Source organism: Pezoporus wallicus, unplaced genomic scaffold (genome assembly GCF_028554395.1).
Source record: "Pezoporus wallicus isolate ANWC-B61680 ecotype Strahan unplaced genomic scaffold, APGP_CSIRO_Pwel_v1 contig_10380, whole genome shotgun sequence".
NCBI classification, from domain to species: domain Eukaryota; kingdom Metazoa; phylum Chordata; class Aves; order Psittaciformes; family Psittacidae; genus Pezoporus; species Pezoporus wallicus.
In genome coordinates this window covers 47522-63359 of record NW_026635718.1, presented here as the reverse complement: position 1 = coordinate 63359, position 15838 = coordinate 47522, and the positions used below count along the sequence as shown (strand labels likewise).

The 15838-nt window shown below is 55.7% G+C and overlaps 3 protein-coding genes across 3 annotated transcripts in view; all 3 read left to right on the top strand.

Moving 5' to 3' along the window:
- Positions 1 to 2577, top strand: part of LOC130593080 (methanethiol oxidase-like) — a 35027-nt gene extending 32450 nt beyond the window's left edge. Inside the window, exons 12-13 of the mRNA XM_057397957.1 lie at positions 1668 to 1789; positions 2454 to 2577. Of these exons, the coding sequence (XP_057253940.1) occupies positions 1668 to 1764 (97 nt within the window). The 3' untranslated portion in view covers positions 1765 to 1789; positions 2454 to 2577. The remainder of the gene's footprint in view (positions 1 to 1667; positions 1790 to 2453) is intronic.
- Positions 2578 to 2915: 338 nt separating this feature from the next.
- LOC130593081 (methanethiol oxidase-like) lies at positions 2916 to 7697 on the top strand. Its single transcript, XM_057397958.1, has 10 exons — positions 2916 to 3024; positions 4107 to 4292; positions 4776 to 4896; positions 4988 to 5170; positions 5496 to 5678; positions 5782 to 5856; positions 5958 to 6079; positions 6180 to 6272; positions 6420 to 6538; positions 6850 to 7697. Exons 2-10 carry the CDS (start codon positions 4125 to 4127, stop codon positions 7010 to 7012), a joined length of 1227 nt encoding a protein of 408 aa, XP_057253941.1. The 5' UTR covers positions 2916 to 3024; positions 4107 to 4124; the 3' UTR covers positions 7013 to 7697.
- Positions 7698 to 9631: 1934 nt separating this feature from the next.
- Positions 9632 to 15803, top strand: LOC130593078 (methanethiol oxidase-like). Its single transcript, XM_057397944.1, has 12 exons — positions 9632 to 9851; positions 11231 to 11284; positions 12239 to 12351; positions 12634 to 12819; positions 13060 to 13180; positions 13378 to 13560; positions 13999 to 14177; positions 14757 to 14835; positions 14936 to 15057; positions 15163 to 15255; positions 15414 to 15532; positions 15641 to 15803. Exons 1-12 carry the CDS (start codon positions 9791 to 9793, stop codon positions 15801 to 15803), a joined length of 1473 nt encoding a protein of 490 aa, XP_057253927.1. The 5' UTR covers positions 9632 to 9790.
- Positions 15804 to 15838: the final 35 nt, after the last annotated feature.

The following is a 15838-nucleotide window of genomic DNA, read 5'->3' as shown; positions in this document are numbered from 1 at the left end:
TGCAGAAGTGTCTCCATTACATGTTTGATTTGATTTGAGGACAGAACTTCTTTCCATGGGGTTACCCTTGCCCAGGATCTAGACTTCTTCCACAGTCAGTAACACAGAACTTGGAGCCATTACTTTGCAGGCTTTCTTCTTTCATCCATGATATTATTTTAACATCTTCTCCTTGCCTTATAGTGAACCTTGATGTACCTGGATGCAGCCTGTCAGTAATAACCCTACATCAACTGGGGGCATGAAGTGCCCAGCTGGGGTAAGTCACAGTCCCCCTCCTCTCTGCCTTGGCCCCTTGCACTGAAATTGTTGAGCTGGCTTTCTGCTAAATGAATCCCAGGTTCTTGCAATGCAGCACTTTGATGTTCTTCACTGACTGAACAGACAAGCGTTGGGCTGCTCCTGTGGCCACCCATCCCATGTATAAAGTGCTGCTCTGGAAGCCATATAATTACAGCCCAGTGAGATGGGCTAAACTGACCTCCCTTGTGATAGAGATCTCCCAAGGGCTTCCTTAATGGTGCTGTCAGATGATTCTGCATTCCAGCATTGGAGCAATTACTTATCCCATGTAATGTGCCCACTGATTGAGGAGTTCTGCCACACGATGTGACACTTGTTCATGATCTATGGTGCTTGGCGTTTTCTTCCTGCATTACTTTGGCAGCCGGTGGTAGCAAGGCTCGTGGGGATGTCAGGAGAGGACCCTTCTTCTAAACCTCTTCTCTCCAACACCTCAGGCCCTTTACCAGAGATCTCTGCTCTTCCCCTGGGTGTTCTCTGACAGCTGAGTCCATTGCATGAAACTCAATTGCACTGGTGCCAGGTGCTTTGCAGTGTTAGTGCCTGCAGTGGGGCTTAGGGTGCCCATTGACCAGAGTGGTGAGGAGGGAAGTGCTCAGGCACTGCTCTACTTGGTTGCATTGTCCTGAATCCTAGGGATTCCATTTGCTGGAGCTGGGCTGACTTTCCCATATGGAGATGCCACCCTGAGAGGCAGCAGCAGGTCTTGACCTTGTAGGTGCTGCACAGATTGTATGGAACTATGGGAGGCACCCATTCCTAGGGTGATGTTTTCCAGCTGTGTGGGAGATGTCAGCAGGTCCTCACCTGATTTCAGTGTGTTGGAGCCCCCTCCCTCTCCTGAGCCTGTGCTGCACCCCAGTTTGCAGTCCTTAGAGCTCAGAAAGGCTTCTTTTGGGGTAGAAGCCCCTCTGAGGCAGGCTTGCTGAGCTGAGCCCAGGGAGCCCATGGTGCCTTCAGGGTCCAGCTCAGTGTGCTCCAAGCTTGCAATCTGCAGGAGGCTGCTGGTGGGGCTGCTGGTCTGAGGGCTTCTCATCCCTTGCCTGGAATTTGCAGCCATTGCACATTTGGATGGTGGGAAGCTGGGTATGGGGGGTGGCTTTAATTACCTTGTTTCTCATGGGGACCTGGAGGCCCGGAAGACTGGAAAAGACCATTGGAAATCACCAGAGCCCCAGGATCAGATACAGGAGATTGTGTTTAAGGAAGAGACCTGCATGGAGCAGCAGATTTTACCCCAAGATTGGTGGCTGGCAAGGTGGAAACAAGCCACAATGCTGGTCTGGCACCTCCCAAATGCTTAGGAGTGATGCTCCTCCCTTGGCAGGTTGCTTTCTCCCCCACCCCTTTACCTTGTATATAAGGCCCCCTCGGAGCAGCCTTGGCACAACACAACCCACTCCAGCGAGGCAGACAGCAAGCTGCACCTCCAGCTCCAGCACCTCTGCTCTTGAGGAGTGAACCAGAGCCATCACCTTCAGCATGGGTAAGAGATGCTCTGCAGCCTCCCCTCAGAGGCTCCTGGCCGTGTTGTTCCTTCTTGCCTCTGTCTCCAGCCCCTGTCTGGAGGCTCCAGGCATCCCATCTTGGAAGTGGGTCCCACCTGGTTACTGGTAGGTTTGATCCTCTGAGTGCTGCAGGAGAAAGGTGGGACTCGGCTTGGGCGTTTTGTCCCGCTGGTACCAAAGGTTCCTTTTGTCTCTCTCCCCATCTGCTGCTGGGGGCTTCTGTTGGCCTTGGAAAGCTTCTTGCATGTGGCTGCAGCATCCGTGCTGAGGGAGCCTTCCCTTCCTTTGGGGAGACAAGAAACCAGAGTCGGTTTCCAGGCCAGATGTTCGGTCCTGGTGTGGTGCTCGGTGGAGGCTTTTGCTCCTTCCCTGCTGATAGGAAGGGGATGAGGAGGAGGCTCGGATGGGTCAGAAGGGAACTGAGCTGTGCTTTGATCCGTGACAGCCCTGCTGCCAGTTTGGGGATGATTCCTCTCCCAGATCTGTGCTCTGTCAGTGCCATAACGACAGCAGCTGCTGGTTACAGTGGTCCCCATTGACAGCTGGGGTGGGAGAAGCTCCTCAGGTGGGACAGAGGCTTCTGGGTTGGTGCCTTTTAGGATGGCCATTTCTCATGTTGTTCTTGTGTTCTTCTCAAACCAGACAGATGCAGAGCTCAGTGCTACGAGTACCCCACCTGCCCGGATACTGTGAAAGGCAAGTCCTCCCGAGCGTGCTGGGAATGGGTGGTCTGGGAAAGAGCTCTGTGCTGGTGGAGACCACTGGTGGGTGCTGGGTATGGCCTGTCCCTTCTGCCAGTGGGAGAAACCTTGGACTATGTGGGATCCACATTTGTTGTTCTCTTATGCAGAGATAAGAGAATAGGTCAGTAAAGTGATGAGGTCAGTAAAGGAGCCAGGCTTGGACAGTTGTCAGTGAGCAAGGAGGAGCAGAAGAGAACAGAATAGTTGCAGCTGGAGGGGATCTTCTAGTTCAACTGTGAGTAGGGAGGTTGCAGCACCCAGGAAAAGAAGTTCAGTCCTGTCTGAGAGGCTGTGGAAGCTTTTCTTTTCTTTGTGGCTGGTTCATGACATATTTAACACAGCTTTCTCTGTCCCCAGCTCCTAGGGAGGAGGTTGCCTATGTGACCTGTACCTACAGGGAAACGTGCATCGACCAACCTGACTTCCTTGCCACCGTGGACCTCAACCCCAGATCTCCATATTACGGCCAGGTACCTGCCTTGACTGTGGTGTTATTGGACTGGTGACTGGTGACCAGCTGCTGGCTTTGTGCTTCTGTAGGGCCTCTGCATTCAGGACATTCACTCTTTTCTGATGGGGAGCACCAGGGTGCTTGGCAGCCACTCCTTCCTTCCAACAATCTGATTATGCCTTGCAACTTCTTATCTCCCTGCATTTTTCTGTCTCAACTGCTCTGGCTTCACTCTTTTCCTCTACATCCTGGTTATGTCTTGCAAAACCCCTCTGGGAAATCCCTTGTGAGTTTTGTTGAGACTGGTCTATCTCTTGCTTCTCCACGGGGGTTATGTGCAGGACAGGGATGCTGTTCACTGAGAATCTCACCTTTCTGCTCTCTTTTAACTCTCCCTTTATGCCTGGCTCTAGTTGAATCATCTCCATCTCTGTGTCCCGGGGACAAGTTGGTTCTGACTCACTTCCCAACTCACTTCCAGAGCATTTGGTGCTGCCAGTGAGAGTAAAATGGTCTCTAGTGACCCAGGTGGTTGAGGGTATCCTTCTGCAGAGTTCAGTATGTTTCTGTGGTGCTGCCACACCAGACACGTTCTGCTGTGTTCTGTACCACCCTGCCTGCTCTCATCGTACACAGGGAGTTGGCAATCACCTGTGTCTGAAGGCTGCAAAGGCAGGTTATCTACTTCAAGGGTACATATGACCTGAGAGCCCATTACTACAAGAGCTTAGGTACTTTAAAGCCAATGTAGCCTTCTGAAAGTTTTTACCACATTCTCAGTTCCCTCTTAAGGAGGGCTTTGCAGAGCAATGCATCAATTCCATCAAGATGATAATCATCATTTCTTCCTAAGCATGATTTCCTGAGTTCTAATTGCACGGGGTGAGGACTTCTTGGGAGAATCTCCCATTCCTCAGCTGCCCACAGTTCCCTAACAGAGAGCAGTGCCCAGTGCAAGGAGCACTCTTGTCCTCCCGTAGTCTCTAGAGGCAGTGCAGGCTCCAGTCAGGTGGAGGCTCCCAAGACACAAGTATGTGCAGCATTAGGGTGCCCGTTTGTCCCTGCTCCCTGCACTCCCCTAACTCTGCCTTGACTGCCTAGGTGATCCACCGCCTGCCCATGCCCAACCTCAAAGACGAGCTGCATTCCTCGGGTTGGAGCAGTGGCTGCACCTGCTTTGACAATGCCAGCACGCAAAGGACCAAGCTGATTCTTCCCTCTTTCATTTCCTCCCGCATCTACGTGGTGGATGTGGGTTCCCAGTGCCGGGCTCCCAGGCTGTGTAAGGTATGCCAAAGGTGATGCAGGGACAAGTAGCTGGGAAGGAGTTGGGAACTGGTGCTTCTGGAATAATACACAGGGAACAAGGGCTCTCTCCTCATCTTCTCTTCCACCCTGATTGTAGAGAGCAGGGTCACGTTTCCTTGTCAGTTTTGTGCTTTCCAGGGCAAGGGGGGATGTCATCATCGTTGTGTTCCTTTCTGTGCCTGTTGCCTTCAGAGAGAGTCTAATAACTGGAAGGCACAGCGCAGACAGACAAGCTGTTATAGTGAGATAGGTGCTGCTGCATTCTTGTCTGCGTAGAGGGGAGCTCAGAGCCTTCTATGCTCCTCTGCAAGGAGGAGTAGGCCTGAGCGAGTGTGAGGTCTTGGGAGGAAGAGATTCCAGAAGAGATCCCTCTGGTGGCCAGAGGCTGTGCCAGGGCTTGTGCATTGAGCTGAGCACTCGGAGGCTGAGGGGTGTTTGTGTGTGTGTGTGAACTCTTCCCAGACGATTGAGCCAGTGGATGTCTTCTGGAAGTGCAACAAGGGGTACCTCAACGTGCCTCGCAGCCTGCCCAACGGTGACGTTCTGATTGCTAACGTGGGAGATCCAGCTGGCAATGCCAAAGGTACTTTGCCCTGGAGGAGCTCCCTGAGCCAGTGGCGGGTTTGGAAGTGGAGTATGGGATCTTTTCCATGCATCCCCTTTGTGTCTGCCAGGTGGATTTGTCTTGCTGGATGGACAGAACTTTGAGCTGAAGGGGAACTGGGAAAACGAGTGCGCATCCCCCCCGAGCGGATACGAGTTCTGGTTCCAGCCCCGCCACAATGTTCTGATCAGCACTGCTGGATTCGAGCTCAAACGTGCAGGATATGGCTTTAATCCTGACGACCTGAAGAAAGGTGAGGGAATAGGGGTGCAAGTGCTGAGCCAGTTCCCCTGGCGGTGGAAGGGTGTGGATGCCACCAGAGAGGCTGCCAGAGCTGGAGAGGGGCACAGGCAGATTTCTCTCCACACAGCCTATTGACAGGCACTGGTAGAGGATGTGCAGCATCTGCCCTTAAGTCAGGCTGGTCCCTGTCTGCTCTCACTGCTCGTCCCTCACAGCAGCTTCTCTGCTGCTCCTGGCTTCCTGCTGCCGTGGCTGTCCCTGTCTGTGAGCATCCTGGGAAGGGGCTCGTGCCTGTCGGAACCCCCCTCTTCTGACTTGGTTTTCCTTTTCCTCAGGGGTCTATGGACGCCGCCTCAACGTGTGGGACTTGTCCTGCCGCACCATCACGCAGTGCTTTGACCTGGGGGAGGATTCTCTGCCCCTGAGTGTTAAATTCCTGCACAACCCCGATGCTGCCGAGGGATACGTCAGCTGTGCCCTGAGCGGCATCGTCTACCGCTTCTACAAGTGTGAGGCAAGTGCTTGGGTAGTAGCTGCGTGCAGTGGGAGCCCTCCCCAGGCAGCTTTGCTCTGTGTGGGCAGCAGGAGCACTCATGGTTCCTGTGTCTCTTGTGCAGAGAGACAACTGGGCAGTGGAGGAGGTGATCCGGATTCCACCTAAGGAGGTATCAGGATGGATCATGTGCAAGATGCCAGGTTTGTGTCCCCTCAGGTTTTGAGATGAGAGCTGGGGCTCAATGCAGGGTGTGTTTCTGTTGATGCTGCCTTCTCTGGAACTCTTTGTTTCTGTGCCCCAGCCTTCACAGTCGACCTGGTCATCTCGAGGGATGACAAGTACCTGTACCTCAGCAACTGGCTGCACGGAGACATCCGCCAATACGAGCTGTCCAGGAACTGCAAGCCCAGGCTGGTAGGACAGGTAAGGCAGGGGCAGAAGGGCTTGCACTGGTGACTTCCTTAGCAGAGTCTGGTGGTGGGTAGATGACCAGATAACATTTCTCCTCCTGCCTCGCTTACAGGTGTTTGTGGGAGGCAGCATCCTCAGAGGTGGACCCGTGACTGTGTGTAGAGACGAGGAGCTGAAGTGCCAGCCCGAGCCCTTGGTGGTCAAGGTGAGTTCTGCACCCTCTTTGCCCTGGGGTGTCCTTTGCACTTGGGCTCTGTTCTGCTACTTCTCTGTCCAGGGTTTCTGCCCCTGCTTGTGCTTGGCTGGGCAGAGCAAGGAGCAGTGACATCCCTGCTGTGTGTTGTTCCTTCAGTGCAAGAGGGTGTACGGCGGCCCGAGTAGGCTGCAGCTCAGCTTGGATGGCAAGAGGCTGTACGTCACCAACTCCTTCTACAGCACATGGGACAAGCAGTTCTACCCGAACCTGGTCAAGTAAGAACTGATGGGGCAGCCAGGGGTGTTTTTTGCAGGGCCTCTGTGTTAGGAACGGGGAAGGTTCCTCATGTGGGGGGCTCCAGGGCTACGTGGGTGATTGCAGGGGGACAGATTTTCCTCACATCATCCCACAGCTTCCTCCTGTTGACTTCCCCATGCAATTCACTCTCAAAGGTCTCTGGCTGGGCACGGAGCAGCCGCTGCCTGTGTGGAGCTGCAGAGCCAGGCTTTAGCTGGGGAGAGCAGAAACGTTTCAGCCTGGTTGGGGTTTGCCTGTGTGTGATGGCTGCGCTCTTGTTCACTCACAGGGAAGGCTCTGTCATGCTGCAGATTGATGTGGACACTGAGAAGGGAGGCCTGTGCGTGAACAAGAACTTCCTGGTGGATTTCGGAAAGGAACCCAATGGGCCCTGCCTTGCCAAAGACATCCACTTCCCTTGTGGAGATTCCACCTCTGAGATCGTGGCTTAGGTGCTGTAGGAAAGACTTCCTTCTTCCCTCTCCTCCATAGTGCATCCATTAAGATAGAGCTTAGGGTAACTGGGTTGGGGTCCCCATTCATTGCTGGAGTCTAGATTTGTGCTAAGGCGAGCTGTGCAAGCTCTGCCCCGCTGCGAGGCTTTGGTTCAGGCAGACCAGTGAGCAGACACATGGCATGTTCTCAGTGCTCTCCGTGCAAAGCAGGCCCTGGGCATGAGTCGCAGAGCAGAGCCCAGGGAGCTGCTCACACACAGGGATGTGCAGTACACACGGTGCCTTTGGGCAGATAGCACATCTCCACCGTGCCCTGCTTCATTGCTGCAGGCCTCTGGGGCCCTGCCTTGATGTCCCAGCCTGGTGGCTACTGCTCTGATTCCTGGGGCCAGTGGCAAGGTGCTGAGCTCTCAGTTCTGTTTCAGAGCTTGCTCACCCTTGGTAACTGAGGCAAAAGCAAGTGAAGTGCCCAGTTTGTCTGAGCTCCTGTTCTTGAGCCAGGTCCTTCCTGCACAGTCTTCCCCTGCACGAGAGCCCTCCTGGCTCCTTGCACGTGCTTGGGTCCGTGTGTCACGGCTGGAGGAGCACCGAGTGCTTCAGTTTGGGAAGAGGTGCCTGTTTCCTGACACTGGTTTGCCCTCATGTTCTGCTTTAAACACAAATAAAACTGTTCTTTGCATCACCTACATCTTGGTTTTATTTCCTTGAAGCATTTCTGTATTGTTTTCAGCAGTGGTTAATGATGATGTACTGATAACGATGATGTAATGATGATGTAATGGTAGAGATTCCGATGACATGAGGTGTTGCTGGTCAGAAGTGCCTGCTGTCCTCCTGAAACACAAAATACCCAGTGGATAGCATGTGAAGCCTCATCAGTTTTAGCCTTTCACATAATTACCTTGGAGGAAAAGGTCCTCTCTTGCTTCTCACTTCCCGTGGCCAGACTGCTGCAGCTCTCTTGTGCACCCTTAATGGTCCCAGGAGAGAAACAATCCCTTCTGGAGGACAGTTCCCCCTTGGGGTGCTCTTCTCTCTCGCTGGAGAGAATGACATTTAATGAGGCCCCAAGTTTCAGGACACCCCATTCTGATGCTCCAGACCTGCCTTGTTTGAGGGCCTTCTCAGGGGATGTCCTTGCTGTTGAGAGACCCTGTAAAGCACGTATCTCAGTAGAGGTGACTCCTCTTCCTCTCTGTTGTCTGGAAGGAGAGTCTGGCCATCAGACATCCTTATGCCAATGTATGTTCCGGATGGCTGGAAACAGCTGAATCCACTCTGGAAACCCCTCCTTGTGATGGGAGCAGGCACCATCACATTAGTGCAGGGAAGAGCACCCTTAGTGCATGGCCGTGTTTCTGGGGGTGCTCAGAGCCTGCTCCCCCTCACACCACTGAGCACCATCTCTGTCTTTCAGGTTGCACAGCAAGGCAAGGACTTAGCCTGGGCTCTGGGATGCACCATGAACACCAACAGACAACGCAACAGAGGTGACCCAGCTCCTCGTTCCATCATCAAGCCACGCTCTGCCCAAGCTGGATGGATGTGGACATCTTGCTCCTGGTACAAGCAAACCCTTTCATCCCCTCTGAGGGCTGTTCCCAGGTCTTTGGGTCCTGATTTCCACGTTTCAGGAAGTGTGGGCCTTTCCTCACCCTTGTGCACAGGTTATCCTGGGGGATGTGGACCACTGGGGTGGCTGACGCTGGATGCTCCTTCTGTTCCTTCCAGTGCTTACGTGGAAGAAACTTCTCCCTGGTGCCAGCACCCATCAGGTCCTTTGCAGTTGCCAACAGCAGCTCCACTGGGACAGAGGGTGCTGGCATCACCCTTACCCCTAAGGGAAGCAGCTCCCCCCTTGTTGAACTGCACCAGAGGTGTTTCCATGGAGGATGATGCTGTCTCCTGCAGTGTTCTCCTACATCACATCCAAGCATTCGAGCCCAGGCAGGTGAGGGTGGGAGAGCCAAGGCCATCGGTCTCTGTGCTGGCAATGTCCAGGGACACTGACAGCAGTGCCTGACCATTGGAGCTTGCTGGTTTGGGAGCCTGCATCTGGGGCAAGCACTGGAGCAACCTGCCAGCAAGGATGTGCCTGGGGAGGCCGAGCATCCACTGCTCAGCCCTTACAAGGCAAGGCAGCTGACGCCTGGCTTTGCAGCCAGAAGCAGTAGCAGGCCCTGACTAAGTCAGATGTGTCATGGGGAAAACTGTTACCTGGCTTCTGCCCTCCTCACAGCAGCAAATTAACATCCCACAGTAAACACAGAGCCTGCAATTAGAAGAAACCCAGTCCTCATTTCTCATTTTCAGGTGTGATTAACATCTGCAACCTCACAACATTGGTTCTGTGGTTGGAAGTGCACTGCTTGCCCATCCCTCATCAGGAGCACCCTGTCAGCCCCCCAGGGAAACGTGAGACACTGCTGCCAGCAGGGACTCGGAGCAGACGAGCAGCCTGCTTTCCCTCCAGGGCTAAAAGCCCTTGGTTTTCCAGCGTGTGGGCATGTGTGTGCACTGTGCAGTGCAGAAACAGCTCCGTCCCCTACTCTTGTGGGAGGGGAGGAGGTTCTGGCAGCACTGAAGCAGCTTCCCTGCACGTTTGCAGTGCTTTAAGACGCTAAAGGCTGCCCTGGTACCTCCCACACCCCAGGGGGTGCGGATCCTCCCCTTGGCATCCTTTTCCCAAAGTCTCCTTCTCCCCATCCTGCTCCCTATATATTTGAACCCCCACGGAGTTGCATCTTCTCTCTTGACGTGCCCCGAGCAGGCAGGATGCAGGCAGGATCGGCTCCTTCTGCTGCTCAGGTGGGATCCAACCCAGCCTCCAGAACAGGTAAGAGATCTCTCCATCGACTGCAGCTTCCTCTCAAGAGACGGCTTGGGACTGCTGCTGCCTTTTGGCTGTGGGCTCTGCTCTGGAGTCCTCCAAACTCATTTGGAACCAGGTCTCGTGGTTTCATTACTCTGACACCCAGAAAGTGGAAAGAAACAAGGGGGTGGATGCGGTGTTTTCTCTGGGCAGGAAAAGGTTTCTTTTCCCAAGCTCCTAAAAGTGCCAGGGAACATTTAGGTAGACCAGTGATTAAAAACCTTCAAACTATTCCCTCGTTTATTCAGCTGCAACTCATAGAGGCTGTGCTTGCTACAGCCAGATTCACCACGGCAGGGAGTCCCCAGTGTAAAGCCTGGCTTTGATGGGGCTGCTTTTGCAGGGGTAATGTAAGGAGAGGGGAGCAGCAAGCTGGAGGGGTGGTTTCTCACTGCTTCAGGTAGGAGCATTTCCCTGGAGCAGCAATGACACGAGTGCTGAATAAGAGCAGAACCAAGCAAGAAGCTGACGCAGCAAAGCTGAGTCGTGCAGTTTAGCCGGGGGTTTTCCTCCCTCTCCTCAGGCTTGCCCTTGTAGAGGGGGAGAAGGGTCCTGCTGCTCGTGGTGGCTGTCTCCTAACAGCTTCCTTCAACAGCATCAAGAAAAACTCTCTCAGCAGTTTTAAGGTGTTCTGGAGAGTGAGGCTGGCGGGCTTTGATGCGCCTGGAGACCCACAGCAGCATCACAGGCATTCCCAGGATGATGGGGGCTGGAACTGGATGATCTTAAGGTCCTTTCCAACCCGAACTGGTTTATGATTCTATAATCCTATGATGAGAGGAGCCGGCGAGGACAGCGATGCCGAGAGCTCTGACCACGTTGGGTGGGAACAAGGCTTTCTGTGTGCAAGCTTCGCATGAATGCCCCCAGGCCAGGGCACGGCAAAGCCCAGCGAGCCAAGAAGAGGGTCAGGAGGAGCCGCAGAGCAGAGCCTGGGGCTCATCCCCCTGCTCACCCCGCTCCGCTGGGCTCCTCTCCCGGTGCAGCAGCCTGGTGCTGCCTCCCTTCCTCGCTGCCTCCTCTCGGCATCTGCCTGGCACTGCCCCTGCCCGTCCTGAGCTTTCCTGTGCCACAGGGACACGATGGGAGGCAAAGCAGAGGGACACTGCTCTGAGCCTTGTGCCCTCTGCACTAGGAATCTGTCCCTGCCAGGTTTGGCTGCCCAGAGCCCCAGAGCTTTCTGGGGGTCGTTCGGATGCACACGGGCATCCCGGCTCACCTTGGCCATTGCCCCGGAGTGGGATGGAGCGTGGGCACTGCAGCTTGAGGTTCCTTTGGGAAAAGGGGGTTAAAAGAACCCGCTGTCATCTCATTGCTCTTGGTTTCTGCTCTTCCCGATGCAGAGAAGTGTGGAGCGTGTGGTCCTGGCTTCGCCTCGCCTCTGGATGCCATGAAAGGCAAGTCTGAAAGCCGGGGCAGGCGGGGAAGAGCTGCGGTGATGTAGTGAGCATTAACACAACGCTTTCAAGAGGGCGTTATCAATTAGCTCCATTCTCTGAGGAGGCTCCCAGCAAGCGTAGGGAAGCGATGGTTTTGTTTCTGGTCTGTTCTGAGGCCAAAGAGCAATTGCATAATGACAGCTTGGTGTCAGAACAAACCTCGTTAGGCTTTGGGCTGGCCTGGGATGGGTCATAGCCTGCAGCAGAGTCTCCTGCGGCTTCCCTGGGCCAAACCAAATGGAGTTTTTCAGTTTCTCAGAGGCAACTGCATTGATAGAGCCCCACGACGCCACCGAACACCGCCACTGGTGCTCATCCTGGGAAGGGAGAGGTGAGCATCCTCATCCCTTGCACTTGGCCTGATGGCTGGGATCACAACGTGACAGAACCTTGTCTAAAAACCAGCCTCTTGGGCTGCTTCCTTATGTGTCTGAACGCCTGAGTAGTGCTGCATTGCCAAAACTCTGGTGCTCTGATGTGAAGAGGCTGCTGAATGCATCATCTCTGGCCATCCCTCCCTTAATCCTATTCTCTAGGGCTTAGCAAACACCTCTGAGAAACCCTAAAGGGCTCTGGAGCTTGCTCATGATCTGTGATTCCTCTCCACGACTTGTCTTTGGACCAAAGAAACAACAGTGAAGAGAGGAGCCTTTCAAACAGCCACACGTGTTGGCAGGGCTGGGCAGGGATTTTCACTATGGGATGGCCCAGGGGCCTGGGGGGGTTCTGCCTTTGACTCAGCCTCGTGCCTCTGGTATGGCACAGAAGCACATCCAACAGCCCCATGGACATGGGGGAGCAAAGGGCCCCCCCCAGGGAGGGAGATCCAGGCTGACCAGAGGCTCCTGCAAGGTTTGGATTCTGCCAGAGGTGGTTTCTGCTGATGCTCACTCAACGATTCTGTCCTGAAAGGTCCCCGGGAGGAGCTTGTGTATGTGCCCTGCATCTACAGGAACACAGGGAGGAAGAAACCCGACTTCCTGGCCACTGTGGACGTCAACCCCCAGTCTCCACGCTACTGTCAGGTACCAAGTGCTTTATCTCAGCCTGGGAAGCAGCTCAGTGCTTGTCCTTCCCTCTCCCCAAAGCTGCTGGCTCACTACTGAGGCTGATGCCTGTCCTGTCCTCCCCAAGACCCTGAACCTTCCTGTGCTTACAAAATACACCCAAAACCCTCTCCAGACCCCATCCTCAGGGTTCCCCATGTGCCATCACTCCCTTGGGGATGCTGAGGCTTGCCTGAGGTGGGCTCTGCCTCTGAGCCTGCGCCTGGCAGAGGAGCAGCAAGCGGGGCTGGGGCTTTGCAGGTGATTCACCGCCTGCCCATGCCCAACGTGGGGGACGAGCTGCACCACTCGGGCTGGAACACCTGCAGCAGCTGCTTCGGGGATGCCACCAAGAAGCGCAACCGCTTGATCCTGCCCAGCTTCATCTCCTCCCGCATCTACGTGGTGGATGTGGGAACCAACCCACGAGCTCCCAGCCTTTTCAAGGTACCTTCGGTGCACAGGAAGGGCTGGGATCAGTGGGGACAGCTTGGCAAAGAGGCTTCTGGGGTACCCCCAAGAGCTTTGCAAGACCCCTGTGTGTGGATGGGAAGGCCGTGGGAGGTGTTTGTTCTGCTGCTGGTCTGCAAATACTGAGTTCTCCATCCAGCCCCGTGCAGGAGGGGACCAGGGCAGGCCTGGGACAGCCCAGGCCGAGGACTTGATGGTGCCTGTGAACCCCCCCAGGTTGTCAACCCAGAGGACGTGTTCTGGAAGTGCAGCCTGGGCTACCCCCACACCTCCCACTGCCTGGGCAGTGGGGAGATCATGATCAGCGCCCTGGGAGACCCGGCCGGCAGCGGGAAAGGTACCTCAGGCCCCCAGGGAGAGGGTCTGGACAAGGAGGAACCATCCCTGCATCCAGAGCTGTCCTGGAGGCTGCACCCAGGTCCCCCAGCCCATTGGGCAGGGGGTTGATGTGTCTGTTGTTACTGGTTTTATAAGGTGGAAGCTGCTGATCTGGATGGTTTCCTCACTGCCCATGGGCTTTTGTTTTCACACCAGGTGGCTTTATTCTGCTGGATGGAGAGACCTTTGAGATCAAGGGGAACTGGGAGAAAGGGGACAAGATCCCCTCAATGGGTTATGACTTCTGGTACCAGCCACGCCACAACGTCCTGATCAGCACTGAATGGGGAATCCCCAAATGCCTGGGGTATGGATTTGACCCAACTGATCTGAAGAAAGGTGAGAAAAGAGTTGTTTAAAAACCCCGGGAGAGAGATGCTACAAAAAAGGCCAGATTTCAGCCCTGTTCTGCCAGTTGGAAGGCAACGGGCAGACCCAACCCCGCTACCCTTTAGATGCCAGCACCAGAAGTTCAACCCAAGGCAGTCCATAAATGCCGCTGTTGAGCTGTACATGGGGTTGGAATTCAGCTGTAGGGATGAAAGGTGAAGCTCCATCTCAGGCCAAGGCTCCCTGCCCTTGCCAGCGCTGTCCTAGCGAGATGGTCCCTGTTGGATGCTGGGCATCTTCCCGTGGCTTTTGCCAATGTCCAAAGCAACCAGTGCAAAGAGCAGGGGGCATCTCTGCAGGGAACTGAAGGGGCTGAGGCTCACCTGAACCTGCAGCAGACCTGCTCGAGGCGCTGACCTGGCAGCATCCCCTGTGCCCCCCTCCCAGGGCGCTACGGACGCCACCTCAACGTGTGGGACTGGACCACTCGCACCTACATCCAGGCCATCGACGTGGGTGAGGATGCGGCGCCGCTGGAGATCCGCTTCCTGCACAACCCCGATGCTGCCGAGGGCTACGTGGGCTGCACCATCAGCAGCGCCATCCACCGCTTCTACAAGACCAAGGTTGCTCCCTGGGGACACCACAGGGTTAGAGGAACGGGGTAGATGGAGCTGCAGAACTGCAGCATCCCGCCTCCTGCATTCCCCATCGTCCTCTCCCCCAGCTCCAGTCCCCACTGAGGCACACACTGCCTCCCCGTGCACCCAGACCAGGGGCTGGCCCAGGGTAGTCTCACCAGAGGACTTGTATTGAGTGGCTGCAGCTTTGGCTGAGATGATTTGATTGAAAGGAGATTCATTTCTACCTTGGTTGTGGATTTATGACAGCCCAAGCAATGTTGTTCTTGGTGTCTGTTGTGGTGCGTAATGACGAGCTGGGTGAAGAGAGAGGATTCTCTTTCACCAAACCAGCCAATCTCACTGGGAAATGAGACAAGGTTTTGGCCCTGTCAAAGCCCCTCCTGATGCTGCAGAACCCATGGCTCTGCAGAGGCAGGGATGGCTCCAAAGCAGCTCTACAGCCCTGGAGAGTAGAGGCTGTGGACACATGCAGGCAAAATCCACCCCAGGGTCGGGTCTTATCCTGCCTCTGCCACGCACGCTGAGCCCCCGGGGCCGTGCTCTGTCCCACACCCCCCGCAGCAAGGAGACTGGGCGGCCGAGAAGGTGATCCAAGTCCCCAGCAAAAAGGTGGAGGGATGGCTCCTCCCAGACATGCCAGGTCAGTGCATCCCGGGCTGGGTGCCGCGGTGCTCCCCGGCTCCCCGGGGCACTGCCGGGGCTGCCGCCTGCTTGTGCAGCTCTCTTGTACCCTCCCCAAGGCTTCATCACCGACATCCTCATCTCGCTGGACGACAGGTTCCTGTATTTCAGCAACTGGCTGCACGGGGACATCCGCCAGTACGACATCTCCGACACCCGCAAGCCCAGGCTGGTGGGGCAGGTGAGGCAGCAGCAGGCTCCTGGTCGCATCCCTCTGCCTGCTGGGGACAGTTGGGATCAGTCCTTCCTCGCTGCCTTGGCCACCCAGACCTTGGCTCTCTCGCAGGTCTTTTTGGGTGGCAGCATCACCAAGGGCGGACCCGTGACCGTGCGCAGGGATGAAGAGCTGCAGAGCCAGCCAGACCCGTTTGTCATCCAGGTGAGCTCGGCCATGTCCCCACGCTCCCAGCCTGGGCAGCGATGGCGAGGCTGGGGAGCGGGTCCTTGTGCATCCCATGGGATGGCCGCGGCAGCCTGGGGGAGGTGGGAGCATCCCTTTGGCCTGCACCATCCAGCAGCTCATCTGTCTGCTCCCAGGGCAAGAGGGTGCAGGGGGGACCGCAGATGATCCAGCTCAGCTTGGACGGGCAGAGGCTCTACGTCACCACGTCCCTGTACAGCGCCTGGGACAGGCAGTTCTACCCCGACCTCATTGAGTAAGAAAACCCTGATGCACACGGGTGATTGTCCGAGCTATGGGGGGACACAGGGGCAGGTCCCCCCCCACGCAGCTCCCCCCAGCCTCCTGCTCTCACGCTGTGCAGGGATGGCTCCGTGATGCTGCAGCTGGACGTGGACACAGAGCGCGGCGGCCTCACGGTCAACCGGAGCTTCCTGGTGGATTTTGGGAAGGAGCCCGACGGGCCCTGCCTGGCGCACGAGGTCCGGTACCCGGGTGGGGACTGCACCTCCGATATCTGGGTTTAGGCACCGCTGCGCATCCGGACACACGGAGCTCCGGT

Excerpts from the sequence above, each read along its gene's own strand:
- LOC130593081 (XM_057397958.1), top strand. The coding sequence starts at position 4,125 with ATGCCCAACCTCAAAGACGAGCTGCATTCCTCGGGTTGGAGCAGTGGC. Across the intron at positions 4,293-4,775 it reads GGGCTCCCAGGCTGTGTAAG|ACGATTGAGCCAGTGGATGT; the intron begins GTATGCCAAAGG and ends AACTCTTCCCAG. Across the intron at positions 4,897-4,987 it reads TCCAGCTGGCAATGCCAAAG|GTGGATTTGTCTTGCTGGAT; the intron begins GTACTTTGCCCT and ends TGTGTCTGCCAG.
- LOC130593078 (XM_057397944.1), top strand. The coding sequence starts at position 9,791 with ATGCAGGCAGGATCGGCTCCTTCTGCTGCTCAGGTGGGATCCAACCCA. Across the intron at positions 12,352-12,633 it reads AGTCTCCACGCTACTGTCAG|GTGATTCACCGCCTGCCCAT; the intron begins GTACCAAGTGCT and ends GGGGCTTTGCAG. Across the intron at positions 13,181-13,377 it reads CCCGGCCGGCAGCGGGAAAG|GTGGCTTTATTCTGCTGGAT; the intron begins GTACCTCAGGCC and ends TTTTCACACCAG.